We start from the raw sequence: 17564 nt of genomic DNA on the forward strand, positions 1-17564 counted from the left end.
AAATAACAGTTCATGTCCATCCAAAAGAGCACTATTGAAAATTAGTTTCATCTTCAGAGCTTTACAGAGTCATTTGTTTCCTACAGTATTACTTTTTCTTTAAAATTTATCTCTGCACTGCTGCAGGTCAGTAATAAACAGGTTCAGGTTCAAATTGGTTTTAGTGTACTTGTAAAGAATTCAGTTTGATAAGTGGCTTTTTTCTTTTGCCTGGCAGTGTATAACAGTTAAATAGTAAAGTCACTGTTCTATAGCTAGCTCATATTATTTATGCTTTACTTATATTTTTCTCCCCTGTGTGTTCTTCTTTTCTTTTTTTAGTGGAATCGGGAGTCAGATGAGGAAGTTGCAGCCTCATCACAGGTAAGATGTCACAAGTAAAGGAGTATTAGGCTTAATGTAAGAAAGACAATGAATTTATCCACCTGTGTGTTCTGCTTTTTTTTATTTATAACTGTTTTGTTAACAGGGGAGTCAGGAGTCAGATGAGGAGGATGAAGAGCGTTTAAAGGTAGGATATCACAAGTAAGAAGTATTAGGCTTAATGTAAGGAAGACAATGATTTTTTTCTCCCCTGTTTGTTCTACTTTTTTTTTTTATAGGGGAGTCAGGAGTCAGATGAGGAGGATGAAGAGCGTTCAAAGGTAAGATGTCACAAGTAAGAAGTATTAGGCTTAATGTAAGGAAGACAATGAATTTATCCCCCTGTGTGTTCTGCTTTTTTTATTTATTTATAAATGTTTTGTTAACAGGGGAGTCAGGAGTCAGATGAGGAAGATGAAGAGAGTTCAAAGGTGAGATGTCACAAGTAGGGAATGTTAGGCTTATTGTAAGAAAGACAATGATTTTTTCTCCCCTTTTTGTTCTGCTTTTTTTTTTATAGGGGAGTCAGGAGTCAGATGAGGAGGATGAAGAGCGTTCAAAGGTGAGATGTCACAAGTAAGGAATGTTAGGCTTAATGTAAGAAAAACAATGAATTTATCCCCCTGTGTGTTCTGCTTTTTTATAAATGTTTTAAGGAATGTTAGGCTCAATTTAAGAAAGACAATGGAAAATATATATTTTTTCATAATTAGCTGGAAAATGACTTTGTTACAAGTTCATAAAGTTTTAGGTTTATGCCTGTTGATAAAGACTGTAGTTACATATAAAAATATTGTTATCCTATGAAGGAATGATCAAGAATTGTTTTAAAAAAATACATATTGCACACAATAAATTGAGTTATTTAAATGAAAATCGCCAAATGTATTAAATGAGAGTTTATTACAAACCAGCTGTGTTGACCCTGTATGTCAGACCTTTTATATTTACTGACTGTTCAACAATGTTTTCTTTTGTCTATTCTTTTTCTGTCTTGTCTCCACAGGATTATGATGAAGGAATGGATATTTCTGACAGCAATCTGTGGAGTTTTTCATTAGACATGCTGAAGAAACAGAACATAATGGAGGAACAGTGTGAAATCTTTGAGGACTGCTCTTTTGAAAGATGCATGCCTGCAATTGAATGTGATTCATTTGCTGATATTGTTTGTCTTTCCACTAATGACATTATGCCATTCTCACCTGCTGATATCGATATTGAAGGTCTTTCGTTTCCTCGTCCTTGTCGTATTCAGAAACAATCTATGCCAGCAAATGAACATATGTTCTCTCTTACAACAATGGACGGACTTCCTTATAGTAATGATAGTCTGGCTTCTAATGGTATTCACCTTTCCAGAGTTCTTCATTGTAGTGATTCTCTCAGAGTCCCTCCCACTTCCATTGATGGTCTCAGAACAACTCTTCCTAGTCCTTCTCTCGGAAGTACTGCTCTTGCTCCTGCTGCTCATCTTGACCCCCCTTATGTAACCCCTGTTTTTGGTTTTGGATCTTCTGTCCCCCCTTGTGGATTCGGAGCCTCAAGGTTTTCTGCTCGTTCTCCTAGTTCTGATTTCAGAGCCACTCGTGCTCCTGCAATTGTTCGTTATCAACGTTCTCAAATAGGTTCTTCTGTATCCATGGACGCTCCTGTATCCATGGACACTTCTCTTCCACGTTTTGGCATGGGATTGCCTTCTATAATTTCCCTTGTTGAACAGTCTGCTTCTCCCCCTGCAACTGTTGACTTTGGATTCCCTCCTCCAACTTCTACTGTTGGAATGAGAGCCCCTGCTCCTCCACCTCCAGCTGCTGCCTTTGAATTCACTCCTCCAGCTTCTACTGTTCAATATGGAGCCCCTGCTCCTCCTCCTCCTCCAACTGTTGGTTTTGGATTCCATACTTTAACTTCTACTGTTCAGCATGGAGACCCTGCTTCTCCTCCTCCAGCTGATGCCTTTGGATTCCTTCCTCAAACTTCTACTGTTCAACAGGGAGCCCCTGCTCCTCCTCCTCCAAGTGTTTGCTTTGGATTACCTCCTCCTGTTTATTCACATCCTCCTGCTTTTTTGGAAGACCCTGCTCCTGCTTTTGATTCTGATGCTTTTGCTAGTATGCCTTTGCGACTCCATCAGAAAGCATGTAAGTTCTAGCATGCTGCTTCCTTGACATTTGTAAATTTTCATTTACAGGATAACCCATTACGTCGATAAAATCATTCCATTCTGTTTATAGTTTCTGGCTTCAACATTCAGCAATCTGCAACAATTCCACAAATTAAAATTCGGAGGCAATACGCCAAAAAGAAATGCGGAATTCCAAGAGAAGGCTTTGACCAAATGCTGAAAGACAGCATAAGTGAACAATCCAGTCAACCTGAAATGATCAACTGGGAGGATCTGTTTAATCTTCAAAACCAGGTACATATGTACATAAGTAATTTTAATTAATTTAAATTAAGGACAAGTGAAATAGAAAAAATGCATGATATTTAATCTAATGCTAAATAGTGTTTTAATAAAGTTTAGTTTAGAACATTTTTCATGTTTATATTCGCAGCTATACCAGGTGATATCTAGGCAATGTTCACTGAGTAAACTGCTAAAATCACAGTAGCCAAATTTCTTACTGTGTTAACCAGCAGGTGGCCTAATTTTTTTTTTCTTTTTACACAGGATGGGTATTGGGAATGTACTGGGACTCTAAGTAGATTCCTAGGCCTGGATGTAGACTTCTTTGCGAATGTCTTCCTGAAAGAAAAAGGCATCTGCTCTTTGGGTAAACAGAGTTTATATTTTTTAAAGCTTACTTTTCAGTCCAACTGATCACTTTGATCATCCTTAAAAATAAATGAGAAGGAGACAATATTGAAGGCAAATACAATATTGTCACTGTGAGGTCTTGAGAGTAATAGCAGAGGAGAAAACACATCTATTAAAAATTGTCAGCGTTTGATTGATTGGGTTTAGCTGTCGGAATATATCTATATCATATTAGTGAAGTCAGTCAGAATAATCAATATATTCACAACTAGTCCCAAATATTATCAACTAACTTAATACACTACATTGACGAATATTTGGGGACACCTGACCATAAGATTGGGATGTGCTTTTTGAACATCTCATCCCACATTTATTCCCCATTTGCTGCATTGTCATGCTGGAACGGGTTTCGGTTTTCTAATTCAAGTGTAGGGAAATTTTAGTGCCACCGCATTCAGTGACATTCTTATACTTTTAACTTTGTGGTAACAGTTTCAGGAAGAACCTCATCTTCTTTCGGCTGCTCCCATTAGAGGTCGCCACAGCGGATCATCCATCTCCATACCACTCTGTCCTCTACATCTGCCTCCTTCAAACCAACTACCTGCATGTCTTCCCTCACACATATATCCATAAACCTTTTCCTCGACCTTCCTCTTCTTCTTCTTGGCAGCTCCATCCTCAGCATTCTCCTACCGTTATACCCCATGTCCCTCCTCTGCACATGTCCAAATCATCTCAATCACCCCTCCCTTATCTAGTCTTCAAAACGTCCTACATGAACTGTCATGACTCGTTTCTAATCATGTCTATCCTCGTTACCCCCAATGAAAACCTTAACATCTTCAGCTCTGCTACCTCCAGCTCCACCTCCTGTCTTTTACTCAATGTCACTGTCTCTAATCCATACAACATCGCAGGTCACACCACAGTCCTATAAACTTTCCCTTTCACTCTTGCAGATACTCTTCTATCACAAATCACTCCTGTCACTCTTCTCCACCCACTCCACCCTGCCTGCACTTTTTTCTTCACTTCTCTAAAACACTCTCCATCACTTTGCACTGTTGACCTTAGGTATTAAGGTACCTAAACTCCACCTTCATCACCTCTTCTCCCTGCAACGCACCCCTCCACTGCCTTCCCTCTCATTCACACACATGTACTCTGTCTTACTCCTACTGACTTTTATTCCCCTTCTCTCCGGTGTGTACCTCCAGCTTTCCAGGCTCTTCTCAACTTGCCCCCTACTCTCACCACAAATCACAATATTATCCGCAAACATCATAGTCCACGGAGACTCCTGTCTAGCCTCATCCGGCAACCTGTCCATCAACATTCTCAAAGCAAATAATGCATCTGTAGTGCTCTTCCTCGGCATGAAACCACACTGTTGCCCACAGATGGTCACCTCTTCTCTCAGCCTGGCTTCCACTACTCTTACACATAACTTCATGGTGTGACTGATCAACTTTATTCCCCCTGTGGTTACTGCAGTTCTGCACTTCTCCCTTGTTCTTAAAGATCGGTACCAGCACACACACTTCTCCATTCTTTAGGCATACTCTCACCTCCCAAAATCTTGTTAAACAATCTGGTTAAAAACTTCCCTGCCATCTCTCCTAAACATCTCCATGCTTCTACTGGTAGGTCATCTGGTCCAACCGACTTATCACTCTGCATTCTCTTAATCGCTGCCCTTACTTCCTCCTTACTAATCCTATCCACTTCCTGCTTCAGCATCTAAACACAATCCAGCCTTCTCTCTCTCTCTCATTTTCCTCATTCATCAGCTGCTCAAGCAATGCATCAATACTCCCTCCATCTTCTCAACACACTCTCCTCACTAGTCAACACATTTACATCTCCATTCTTTATTGCTCTAACTTGCAGCACATCCTTCCCAGCTCGGTCCCTCTGCCTGGCTAATCGCTACAAATCCTTTTTAACCTAACCCTAACCTCTCATACAGCTCCTCATATGCCTTTTCCTTGGCTTTCGCCACATCCCTCTTTACCTGCTGCCGCATCTCCTTGTACTCCTGCCTACTTTTCTCATCTCTCTGCAGATTTTGATTCTGTTTTGCCAACCTCTTTCTCCTTATGCTCTCCTGCACTTCCTCATTCCACCACGTCTCTTTGTCTTTCTTTCTTTTTCCAGATGTCACACCAAGTACCTTTCTAGCTGCCTCCCTTATCACTTCTGCAGTAGTTGCCCAATCATCCAGTACCTCTTCACCACCACTGAGCCCCTGTCTGACCTCTTCCCTGAACCTCACACTACAGTCTTCCTCCCTCAGTTTCCACTATCCTATTCTTCTTTCAGTCCTCACTCTCCTCCTCCTCTTCTTCACCTCCAAAACCATCCTACAGACCACCATCCGATGCTGTCTAGCTACACTGTCCCCTGCCAACAACTTTCAGTCTCCAATCTCCTTCAGGTTGCATCTCCTACATAGAACATAGTCCACCTGTGTGCACCGTCCTCCACTCTTATACGTCACCCTATGCTCATCCTTCTTAAAATAAGTGTTCATCACTGCCATTTCCATCCTTTTAGCAAAATCTACCACTATCTGCCCTTCCATCCAAAAATCTTTCTTACAGCCCACTTGTGGTGCATAGGCACTGATGACATTTATCATCACACCTTTAACTTCCAGCTTTACGTTCATCAAACTATCAGAAACGCTCTTCACCTCCACTACACTCTTAGTGTACTCTTCCTTCAGGATCACCGCTACACTATTTCCCTTTCCATCCACACCATGATAGAACAGTTTAAACCCACCTTCAATGTTCCTGGTCTTAGTACCTTTCAACCTGTTCTCCTGAACACTCAAGTCAAGTCAAATTTCTATAGCGCTTTTTACAACATACATTGTCTCGAAGCAGCTATACAGGATTTACGAGTTAAGGTGAACGATGTGTATTTATCCCTGATGAGCAGCCATGACGACTGTGGCAAGGAAAAGCACCACTAGATGTTATGAGAAAGAAACCGTGAGAGAAACGAGACTCTTAATCAGAAATCTTAAAAACAACACAAAACACAGGAGAGTGAGAACTAACATTGTGACAACATACAGTCATGGCCAGAAATATCGCCAACCTTGCAATTCTCAGAAAATGCAACACTTATCTCAAAAATTGCTCCAGTTGCAAATGTTTCGATATTCACGTACTTATTGTTTTTGTTTGCACTGCAACAACACAAAAAAAAACAGAGAAGCAAAGTCAAACTTGATAAGATTTCACACTGAACTTAAAAATGGACTGGACAAAATTATTAGCACCTTGTTAAAATTGTAATAAATAATTGCTTTCAAGCATGTGATGCTCCTGTAATTTGTGTTTAGACACACCTGTGGTAAGTAACAGGTGTGGGCAATATAGTAATCATACTTGCAACCAGTTAAAATGGAGAAAAGTTGACTCAACCTTTGTGTTGTAAAGAGTTGTGTGTGAACTTGAGAGAAAAAACTGTGGAAAAACATGAACAATCTCAAGCCTACAAGTCTATGTCCAGAAATCTTAATGTTCCTGTGTCCACTGTGCGCAATATCATCAAGAGTTTTACAGTCCATGGCACTGTAGCTAACCTTTCTGGACGTGGACGGAAGAGCAAAATTAATAAAAAAAAATTACAACAAAGGATTTTTTGAATGGTGGATAAAGAAACATATTCAAGCTGATCTGCAGACACAGGGTACCACAATGTCGGCTTGCACTCTTCGTCGCCATCCGAATGAAAAGGGACGCTATGGTAGGAGACTCACAGGAGGAAACCACTGCTGACACAAAGGCATAAATAAGTAAGACTGGAGTTTGCCAAAACTTTTGTTACAAAACCACAATTCTTCTCGGAGAACGTACTGTGGACAGATTTTTACTAATTTTACTTTTTTTTTTTTTTTACAGTTTTACTTTTTGGTAAAGGACATCATGGCAGTGTTTACAGAAAAAGAAATGAGGCCTTCAAAGAAAAAAACACAGCCCCTACAGTCAAACATGGTGGAGGTTCAAAGATGTGTTGGGGATGCTTTACTGCTTCTGGCACTGGATGCCTTAATGGTGTGAACGGTATCAGGAAATATTCCAGCAGGGCAATGACCCGAAACACACTTCGAAAAGCACTCAGTAATGGTTACAAACAAAGCGTAGAGAGTTCTGAAATGACTAGCAATGAGTCCAAACCCATAGAACACCTGTGAAGAGATCTCCCAAAAAATTTGGGAGAAGGCATCAAATCTGAATGACTTGGAGCAGTTTGCAAAAGAAAAGTGGTCCAAAATTCCAGTAGATTGGTGTAAGAAACTCATACATAAGTTAAGGGAAGCGATTGATTTTAGTTATTTTTTTCAAAGAGGGTGCTAACTAATATTAAGTTAAGGGTGCCAATAAATTTGTCCAGTGCATTGTTTGGGTTCTATGTGGAATTGTATCAGATTTGACTTCTCTGCTTTTTTGTGTTGTTTCAATGCAAACAAAAAGAATAAACGTGAGTACCAAAACATTTGCTACTGCAACAATTTTCTGAGAGAATAGTTGTATTTTCTGACAACATTGCAAGGGTGCCGAAATATTTGTCCATGACTGTACCTACCTTTCTTCACTCGATCATATCAGCTAACTCTCTCCCTTTACCAGTCATAGTACCAACATTTAAAGCACAAACCCCAACCTTCACTCTCTTCCACTTCTCCTTTTCCTGCTGTCTCTGTAGACGTCTTCCTCCTCTCCTCCTTGTTCCAACAGTAGCCCAATTACCACTGGTACCCTGTTGGCTAACGATACCTGTGGTGACCGATCCGATATGAATTTCTGATTCGTGATCCGCATATTTGATTTGGCACGTTTTACGCAAGATGCCCTTCCTAACGCAACCCTCCCCATATACCCAGCCTTGGGGCCGGCACTAAGAGTGTGCAACCCTAACGTCTGTGTTTTCAGGAGGAACCTCGTATGGTTGTAAAAGTAATTTTCATTTCCTGTTCCTTTAAGCTGTATTTGTTCTGGTTTATTTAGGCGCAAAGGCTCAAGCCGACATCTTGAAGCTGGTAGCTACGCTGCTGGTGCTACAGTTGATGCGAGTGATGAAGATGGCAGATGGGAAACTGTTCCAGACTCTCTTCCGCCTCGCTGACCACCCAGAGCCCAGGCAGGAGGCCCTGTTTACTCTGTTTCATTTTATTTTCCAGCAGTGTTGGAGTTAAGGCATTTTGCTTATGTCCTATTATAATGTGTTTGTGGTGTAGGCCAGCCTGCTGGGAGGCGGTGAAGAGGGCAGTGGAGTGGGTGTGCTGGGCAGACAGACAGTACCCATGTGTATGCAGCAGACTGGAGCTTGGCTGGAACTGGGAGTCCTGCACACGCCAACTGCTGAAAGTGGATTCACTGCCGCCCTTCTCAACTCTGATCCCATTGCTCCAGAGAAGCACCCCAGTCATGTAGAATCCACACTTCCACTCATTTTCTCGTTCTTTCTTTTTCTTTTCATTATTTTAATTGTTACATTTCTTATTAAACGAAATACTGTTTGTGCATGGATTGATCATTTTGGAGAGTATTGTACTTTTAAATTAACAGTTATAAATCGTTTTTTAGTAATCATATTAGTGGTAAATAAAATTAAACTTATTTCTGTGTGGGAACGACGTTTTGTTTTTGATCTTCTGGTTCTTCATCATCTGCTAATTTTGTTTATTTTTTGTGGTTTTTATTACCAGTTACTGAACTGATGTATCCTGAGCATTGAGGTTGGATATTCATTGATATGAGTTTGGAATTTTAGCAAGTATTTTACCTGGTTCTGAATCTGCATTTAAATTGGCTGTGACAAAGTTATATGGAAACAGTTTTTCTCCTCTGTGATTCTCTCCATTCCACACATTTGGATCATCTGTTATGCTATAACAATACATACATACATGTTAAATGTAATATTATTGCTGAAATAATGCACTTTAAAATGTCATCAATGTCATGTAACACATATCAAACAGTAAACTTGTCTATTTTCTGCCTTGTCTTGCATATGAAACTGTTATTAAGATTTATATTTAAGATGTATGTACCTGTCAGCCAGGACAATGACAACCTCACCAGCCTTAAAGGTGAGCTCATTGTCCTCGGCTGCTTCCAAGTCGTAAAGAACACGCACTTTACGTGTTTCTTTAATTACATTGGTATTAAAAGGTCAGCTGCCATACAAAGTGGTGGGGTTTCTGCTTGTTGCTTCTGCTAATACAAGGATAGCACACTGAGTGCACAGAACCAGAAAAAAAGGGGACTTTAGCATTTCATTTGTAATATCAAGAATATTAGAATGCACATATATACACACAATATACAGTGAGAAAAATAAGTATTTGAACACCCTGCTATTTTGCAAGTTCTCCCACTTAGAAATCATGGAGGGGTCTGAAATTGTCATCGTAGGTGCATGTCCACTGTCAGAGACATAATCTAAAAAAAAAATCCAGAAATCACACTGTATGATTTTTGAAACTATTTATTTGTATGATACAGCTGCAAATAAGTATTTGAACACCTGAGAAAGTCAATGTTAATATTTGGTACAGTAGCCTTTGTTTGCAATTACAGAGGTCAAACATTTCCAGTAGTTTTTCACCAGGTTTGCACACACTGCAGGAGGGATTTTGGCCCACTCCTCCACACAGATCTTCTCTAGATCAGTCAGGTTTCTGGCCTGTCGCTGAGAAACACGGAGTTTGAGCTCCCTCCAAAGATTCTCTATTGGGTTTAGGTCTGGAGACTGGCTAGGCCACACCAGAACCTTGATATGCTTCTTACAGAGCCACTCCTTGGTTATCCTGGCTGTGTGCTTTGGGTCATTGTCATGTTGGAAGACCCAGCCTCGACCCATCTTCAATGGTCTAACTGAGGGAAGGAGGTTGTTCCCCAAAATCTCGCAATACATGGCCCCGGTCATCCTCTCCTTAATACAGTGCAGTCGCCCTGTCCCATGTGCAGAAAAATACCCCCACAGAATGATGCTACCACCCCCATGCTTCACAGTAGGGATGGTGTTCTTGGGATGGTACTCATCATTCTTCTTCCTCCAAACACGTTTAGTGGAATTATGACCCAAAAGTTCTATTTTGGTCTCATCTGACCATATGACTTTCTCCCATGACTCCTCTGGATCATCCAAATGGTCATTGGCAAACTTAAGACGTGCCTGGACATGTGCTGGTTTAAGCAGGGGAACCTTCCGTGCCATGCATGATTTCAAACCATGACGTCTTAGTGTATTACCAACAGTAACCTTGGAAACAGTGGTCCCAGCCCTTTTCAGGTCATTGACCAGCTCCTTCCGGGTAGTTCTGGGCTGATTTCTCACCTTCCTTAGGATCATTGAGACCCCACGAGGTGAGATCTTGCATGGAGCCCCAGTCCGAGGGAGATTGACAGTCATGTTTAGCTTTTTCTATTTTCTAATGATTGCTCCAACAGTGGACCTTTTTTCACCAAGCTGCTTGGCAATTTCCCTGTAGCCCTTTCCAGCCTTGTGGAAGTGTACAATTTTGTCTCTAGTGTCTTTCGACAGCTCTTTGGTCTTGGCCATGTTAGTAGTTGGATTCTTACTGATTGTATGGGGTGGACAGGTGTCTTTATGCAGCTAACGACCTCAAACAGGTGCATCTGATTTAGGATAATAAATGTAGTGGAGGTGGACATTTTAAAGGCAGACTAACAGGTCTTTGAGGGTCAGAATTCTAGCTGATAGACAGGTGTTCAAATACTTATTTGCAGCTGTATCATACAAATAAATAGTTTAAAAATCATATATTGTGATTTCTGGATTTTTTTTTTAGATTATGTCTCTCACAGTGGACATGCACCTACGATGACAATTTCAGACCCCTCCATGATTTCTAAGTGGAAGAACTTGCAAAATAGCAGGGTGTTCAAATACTTATTTTCTTCACTGTATATATATATATATATATATATATATATATATATATATATATATATATATATATATATATATATAAATAAATAAAAACTATATACTCAGAAAAAAAAAAAAAAATTATAACAAAAGAAAAAGAAAAAACACTATTAAGAGAGTTTCAAGGCTCTGGAAAAACATGCCACACAATGCACAAGCCAACTTTATCCCATACGAAATATTTGCGTGTGTACCAGTGGGAAAACATTTGTGAACCTCTGGCAACATGTGAAGGTGGATTTCATAATGCCTTGGAATTCCATGTAAGCTGAAGTAAACATGATAATGTGAAAAGTCTTCAAGTGAACGTTATTACAGACATAATCTGAAAAAGTCATTGGATTATTTGCAGTGAAATAAAGTGACGGATACTAAATTAATTTCATAATGATGAACATGGATAAATGTAATCCAGTTTCTTTTACTCAAGACAAGGAAATAAAATACACCAAACATGACATGATAGACCAGGTGTCAGGAACCGGGAGTAAAACAGGGTGTTGTTTATTGGTCTTAAACATGCAAACACGAGTGAAATGAGACGGTAGGAAATGGCAAACTTAACTGAGTGCTTCACCCGAAGTGTAGCCAGTGAGTGAAGGGAAAGAGGGGCCTTATAAAGGGGACGGGAAAATGGAGGACAGGTGTAGGTGATTAGTAGGAGGGAGAGGCTGAGCGAGAGTGTTGAGTGTTAAAGAGAATCGTGACTGGTGGCTCTCTGACACACTCACTGATATATGTTGAATTTACTGCAATGATTTGGATGAAAGAGCCTTGCGTACAGGTAGCCACTTTTCTGAAAGAAAAGAGAGGCCAGTAGTACATTGGGTGGTTTAATATTTATTATTGCACATAAACATAATTGTACATCATTTTGTTATGCAAATCTTTGAATAATCCTCTCAGAACTATTAGTGTGTAGTTTGTCTACTTGTTAATGTAGGATTTGAGTTTTTCTCAGGTATTACTGTGTTAGAAATGAACAGTCACTGCAGTGTACTTGTTTAGTTACAGTAATGTCTCCTTGTGTAACAGAAGCCCCTTTATATACTGTTTAGTAAGATGACCTTGGATAAAAGCACAAAAACATTCTGTGGTTTAATAGTAATAAAGTTATATACATTTGGCTTAGGCTGCCAAAAAACACACACACTGCATAGGTGAAGAAGACGATCTTAAAAAAAAAAAACGTTGAATAATAACAAACACAGAAAGTGCAATAATGAAAATCTTTTCCAACCATAAAAACCTTCTGTAGTTACTTACGTTTTAGTGTTCGTATTTATAGAACCTAAATCTTAAACAGCCTGCAGATGATTATGCAGAAATCCTTGTAACCAGATAACACTAACAAACAATGGATTTGTTTTTCCCCTCAGTTTATCAAAACGTATCTGCTCAAAAATGCCAGTCACATCTTTATTGAGGGCATGGGTTCAGAAATGAACAGATGTGTAACAGATGTAGGAATAAAGAGAAACTTTTAAACCCATAAATATTGTAAAGCACCTGTAGACAAATCATCTCAAATATCTCACATGGAAAAGCAACATGCCATTTGATAGAAAATCAATTAAATCCATATTACTTTTGAACTTGGCAGCACCTGAAAAACTTTATCAACTAAACTGTCACTATGTAGTGTATGCGAGGGCGTGTCTGATACTGCATATCTTATTTAAATATTTGTATTTCATTTAAAATAAGAAAATAACAAGATAAAAATGAACTGAAAAATACCGAATTTGGCAGATGCTCTGTAAGTCCTGAGAAACTTACAGATACACACAACTGAGCAGTGTAGTGTTAAGAGCTTTGCTATAGGGCCCAGGACTGGCAGCCTGGTGGTGCTGGGATTTGAACTGATCTTCTGATCAGAAGTCCAACACATTAACCACTGAGCTGCCACTCCGAGTCCAAACTTATTTGGAACAATTATTAAGCCATGCTTGTTAGTTGCAGGTTCTGTTCACTGGAGTGATGTGGCTTGTGCTTGTTTATCGCTATTAACAGATCATAATTCGATTTAATGTGGGCAATTGGTCAAATGAACACCTCATGAATGGATCTGGACTCCTAGCAGATGGAACGCTGGGTCTGATATTGTCCTCCACATGTCCTCCTCTGTCTCTGTTAGTGGTTGATAGTAAATGTGTCCCTCTTCCTGTCCGTTGTTCTGACTGTGAATGCAGCGTAATGCACTCTCACTGAGAAGCTTTGCTCTTTTCATGGCCTGCTCGTGCAGCTTCTCCTCCAGCATGGCTGTCGTCTCCTGCTCCACAAACGCCTCAAACACCGACTTGTAGTAAGGCTTCGATTTGCTTGTGAAAGAGGCGCTTAGCACCAGCAGGATGGACAGACCCAGGATGATGAGCAAAGCAATAATCTGGAGCACAAAGATAGAGGAAATCATCTTTTACTATGAGTGATGCTTTTATAAGTCCTGAATGACATGTTTTTAGAAGTCTTGGTGTGCAGAGCTGATAAAGTTCTGTTACACAATCACGAGGAAAAGAAACACCAAAATGAATTATATATTCAAAAGGGGCTAAAATAATTGTGGTCTCAACCAACTTCCATCAACAAATAACCTCAGGTGCACACAAATAAAATATTAGAGATTTCAATATGAAGTCGGCGGATAAAATAAGACAACGTTTAGAAACTTCATAATTCCACAGTGATTCACAGACTACTTGTGAAAACCTCAAAATTGTTTAACCATCAAGAAGTGTGACCTCTGGCTCACCATTCCCTTTCTGAATATATTTCAGAATATATAAAAAGAGGTATTTAGTTTCTAGAAGGATCCCAGTTGTTATTGTGATTCATTTATTTACTTATTTTATATTAAAACGCAGAAATGAGGGGGGTGCACTTTCTTTTTCCCCATAAGTTTGTGATGTATAGTAAAGCTGCATGTTGAGAATAAAATAGCAAATTCTAATTGGGACCACAATACTGTATTTATATACTCTATATGAATATTTTCAGTTAATTGTGGTCCAATTAGTTTGACGACTTGTGGAACAACTCGTCATGTGACCGTGGCATTACAGAACAATGTAAATAAAACCTTTCACACTACTAAATGTTTAATAACCATGAAAAATAGTATTAGAGGATTTTTGTATGTGGCAGGCTTCTGCAATTAACGTATTCTTCCACAACATTGTGATAACGAGCAATAAGATGATATAAAACACTGATTCTGAATATGGGGTCCATAAACAATAGATCATTTATCCATTCATCCATTTTCTATAACGCTGATCCTAAACAGAGTCACGGGCGTGCCTGCAGCTAATCCCAGCCACAAGGCAGGAAACTGGAAACTCTGGGTGGATACCAACCATTACAGGGTACAATCTCTCTCACACACACACACACACACACACACACACACACACACACACACACACACACACACACTCACACTGCAGACAAACTGGAAATGTCACTCAGCCTACACCATATGTATTTAGGCTATGGAGAGGAAACCAGAGGACCCAGAGGAAACCTTAATGCTCGGTGGTAAAACATGGAAACTCTGCACATACAGGGTGGAGGTGGGATTCAAACCGCCAACCCATCATTATCATATTCATTATTTCTGAACTGAATCATCTAAAGAGAGACTTTAACTTGTCGCATTAACAGTGAAATACTTTCTTCGCATATCCCAGCGATGTTAGGAAGCTGGGGTCAGAACGAAGGGTCAGCAATGATACAGCGCCCCTGGAGCACAGAGGGTTAAGGGCCTCGCTCAAGGGCCCAAGAGGTGCAGCTTGGCAATACTGGGGCTTGAACCTCTGACCTTCCAATCAGTAATCCAGAGCCGTAACCACTGAACTCCCACTTCCTATTAAATCTTAAAAAGTGTAAGGAAATGCTGAAAAAAATAATAAGAATAATAATGCTCTATGGTTATGTACAACAACAACAACAACAACAACAACAACAACAACAACAACAAAAAATACATGTGCATTAAGAAGGATTTCTCTGACAGTTAAAGGGAATACTGAGGTTACCCACCCGAGACTCACTGCTGTATTTCCTAAGAGTTTCTGCTTCTTCAGGAGTTGGGAAATCCTTGCAGGCCAGCTGGTGTTGTCCGCTCCCATTGGCGGCCACAGTGCGGATACAGACGTACCAGTCACCGTCAAGTAGCGCGGCCACGACCCACAGAGCCGAGGCGCAGAAAACCCTCAGCAGATAATCCCCAATGAGCGCGCAGCAGTGGCGCACGTCTGCACCACACCGGATCGGCCTGCAGCAGCAGCTTCTGCCCTCTGCACGCGCACAACATCTGCACACGTAGCACTGGCACAGTCTGAGCAGCTGCGTGTCCACCAGGCTCAGGGTGAACATCAGTATGCCTACAGGAAGCAGCAGGTACAGCCAGCAGTGCATTAAGGTTTCCTCCGGACTCGCGCAGGGACACGTGAATAAATACTTAAAAAACACAACAGTAACTAGGACAGTGACTGCTGTCTTCACTGGCAACTTTCTCACTGGGTCTAAACTCGGGAATGGCGAATACCGAGCCATTATTGATTTATAGAGTCAGTAATGTACAAACTATAGGCAACTGTTGTTTTAATTGTGACAGTCTAAACAAAAATCTAGTGCAGGGTTGCCAAATCTATGTCACGGTGCCGTCTACAAACTCCTCATATCACACCCATCTCCTCTGTTCTTTAAGTCCGACATTATAACTGTCTTTTTCAGATTTGCCTGTGTTATTCATTTACACGATTTATTCGCATTAAGGTCGTTTTTTATTTTAGTTACATCACAGAATTTACTGTTATACACCCGAATGAAACTGTTTCCTGACGTCTTAGGCTCCTGTCAATACACTAGAAAGAAGGCAGAAAGGATTTAATTAACTTGTTTAATCGGTGTAGTGTTTATTCTTAAATACCTAGTCTTGCTTTGTTTAAATGTGGATATATTTAATAAAATGAATAGGATAAACGCCAAATGATGGATAAATTCCCGGAATAAATGATTGACGCAGTAAAAACAAGGACCTGGCAACACAATGAGAGGAAAAGGATGGACTCAGATTGAAAGCTTGTGCGTTTCATTTCCGCCTCGATGGCTTGATCTTATTTAGTGCCCTGCACTCTGCTCTCTATGTGCACTATGTCTACTACTGTCTGCTGCTCTACGCTGTTTAGGACACAGCCGTGTTCCATTCTGGAGAACTGTACATTACATTTGAACACCTTTATTACTTATTGGTTACTTATTTACAGCTTAATGAAAACATTTTATGTATGTGTGTATGTGTGTGAATATATATATATATATATATATATATATATATATATATATATATATATATATATATATATATATATATATATATATATATATATATATATATATATATATATAGATAGATATAGATATAGATATAGATATATATAGATAGATATATATATAGATATATATATATATATATATATACACACACACACACATACATACAATGTTGCCATTAAGCTGTAAATAAGTAACCAATAAGTAATAAAGGTGTTCATTACTGTACATTAATTACCTTTTTTTCAATGGGGAATATAATAAAGCACCAAAGGAATAAAAGCTTTATTTTCTTTTAGGCATTATATGCATTCAGTTGTGTGAACATAAAAGTACACACTCTTTAAACAATTTGTTTTTACGTATCAGAATGTAATTAAAAAACATCATCATCTGGTCCTTATCAGGTCAATTTTTAAAAAAATGAACCCAAACTGAAAAAGCCATTTGTGAAAACTCATGAATCAATAGCTTGTAGGACCACCTTTAGTAGCAATAACTTAAAATGAGCATGTTCTTCATGTCCCTACACTGTGACTCACATTTCTTTGCAATGTTGCTACAGTTCAGTGAGGTTTGTGGGTATTTGTTTATGCACAGGTACTGTTCTTTTTTTTTTTTTTTTAACTATTCTGTTGTATATTTGCTGTGTGATTGTGATCATTGCTGTTAGACACATGGCCTCACATTTAAAATACTTTGGAATGCTTAGAAGTTCATGGCCAACCCATATATATCATATATAATGAGGAATAATCTTCGTCACTGTAGAACAAACATTTGAAAATGGCCTTATAACCCTTTCCAGATTGATAAAAGGCACTCAGTGTTGCTCAGAATAAATCAACAAAATAGAGCAATTTAAGTCAAATATAAAATGTGCAAGTCAAATATGATATCTATTTTTATGTCACGTAGACTCAAGTGATAATCACTACTGTAACGCAGCATTGAATTGACTGATGTTTGGTAAAGGCAATTGACACAGTTTGGTAACAAGTTTTCACAAGTAAACAAGTTCATGTTTTAAGAGTAAATAGTGTCTTGTTCTCTTTTTTGTTTCGACCCACAACTAATTGTTAAAGGATATCCTAAACCATGTCTGCCGTATGTTTATATT

At 39.3% G+C, this 17564-nt stretch overlaps 2 protein-coding genes across 3 annotated transcripts in view; one reads left to right on the plus strand and one right to left on the minus strand.

Moving 5' to 3' along the window:
- The window catches only part of parp4 (poly (ADP-ribose) polymerase family, member 4), a 20506-nt gene extending 11162 nt beyond the window's left edge, over window positions 1-9344 (plus strand). The window contains exons 31-41 of the mRNA XM_083536849.1: window positions 322-363; window positions 470-511; window positions 603-644; window positions 753-794; window positions 884-939; window positions 1020-1023; window positions 1370-2507; window positions 2601-2785; window positions 3041-3143; window positions 8158-8290; window positions 8388-9344. Of these exons, the coding sequence (XP_083392975.1) occupies window positions 322-363; window positions 470-511; window positions 603-644; window positions 753-794; window positions 884-939; window positions 1020-1023; window positions 1370-2507; window positions 2601-2785; window positions 3041-3143; window positions 8158-8290; window positions 8388-8583 (1983 nt within the window). The 3' untranslated portion in view covers window positions 8584-9344. The remainder of the gene's footprint in view (window positions 1-321; window positions 364-469; window positions 512-602; window positions 645-752; window positions 795-883; window positions 940-1019; window positions 1024-1369; window positions 2508-2600; window positions 2786-3040; window positions 3144-8157; window positions 8291-8387) is intronic.
- A 2586-nt stretch (window positions 9345-11930) lies between these two features.
- On the minus strand, window positions 11931-16390 carry LOC310724190 (uncharacterized protein). Of its 2 annotated transcripts, XR_014532989.1 has the most exons (3): window positions 15149-16390; window positions 12415-13496; window positions 11931-12359 (listed from the first exon to the last, which is right to left on the minus strand). XR_014532989.1 is itself a non-coding variant. In XM_083537937.1 (2 exons), exons 1-2 carry the CDS (start codon window positions 15662-15664, stop codon window positions 13167-13169), a joined length of 846 nt encoding a protein of 281 aa, XP_083394063.1. In that variant the 5' UTR covers window positions 15665-16390; the 3' UTR covers window positions 11931-13166. The 2 variants fall into 2 exon arrangements, 1 of the variants encoding a protein (XP_083394063.1); XM_083537937.1 differs by having other exon boundaries at window positions 11931-13496.
- Window positions 16391-17564: the final 1174 nt, after the last annotated feature.

Source organism: Silurus aristotelis (genome assembly GCF_946808225.1).
Source record: "Silurus aristotelis genome assembly, chromosome: 3".
NCBI lineage: Eukaryota > Metazoa > Chordata > Actinopteri > Siluriformes > Siluridae > Silurus > Silurus aristotelis.

Bases quoted from the DNA above. Each gene is read 5' to 3' on its own strand.
- LOC310724190 (XM_083537937.1), bottom strand. From the start codon at position 15,664: ATGGCTCGGTATTCGCCATTCCCGAGTTTAGACCCAGTGAGAAAGTTG. The intron at 13,497-15,148 runs GTGGGTAACCTC...TTTGTGCTCCAG, and splicing joins AATACAGCAGTGAGTCTCGG to ATTATTGCTTTGCTCATCAT.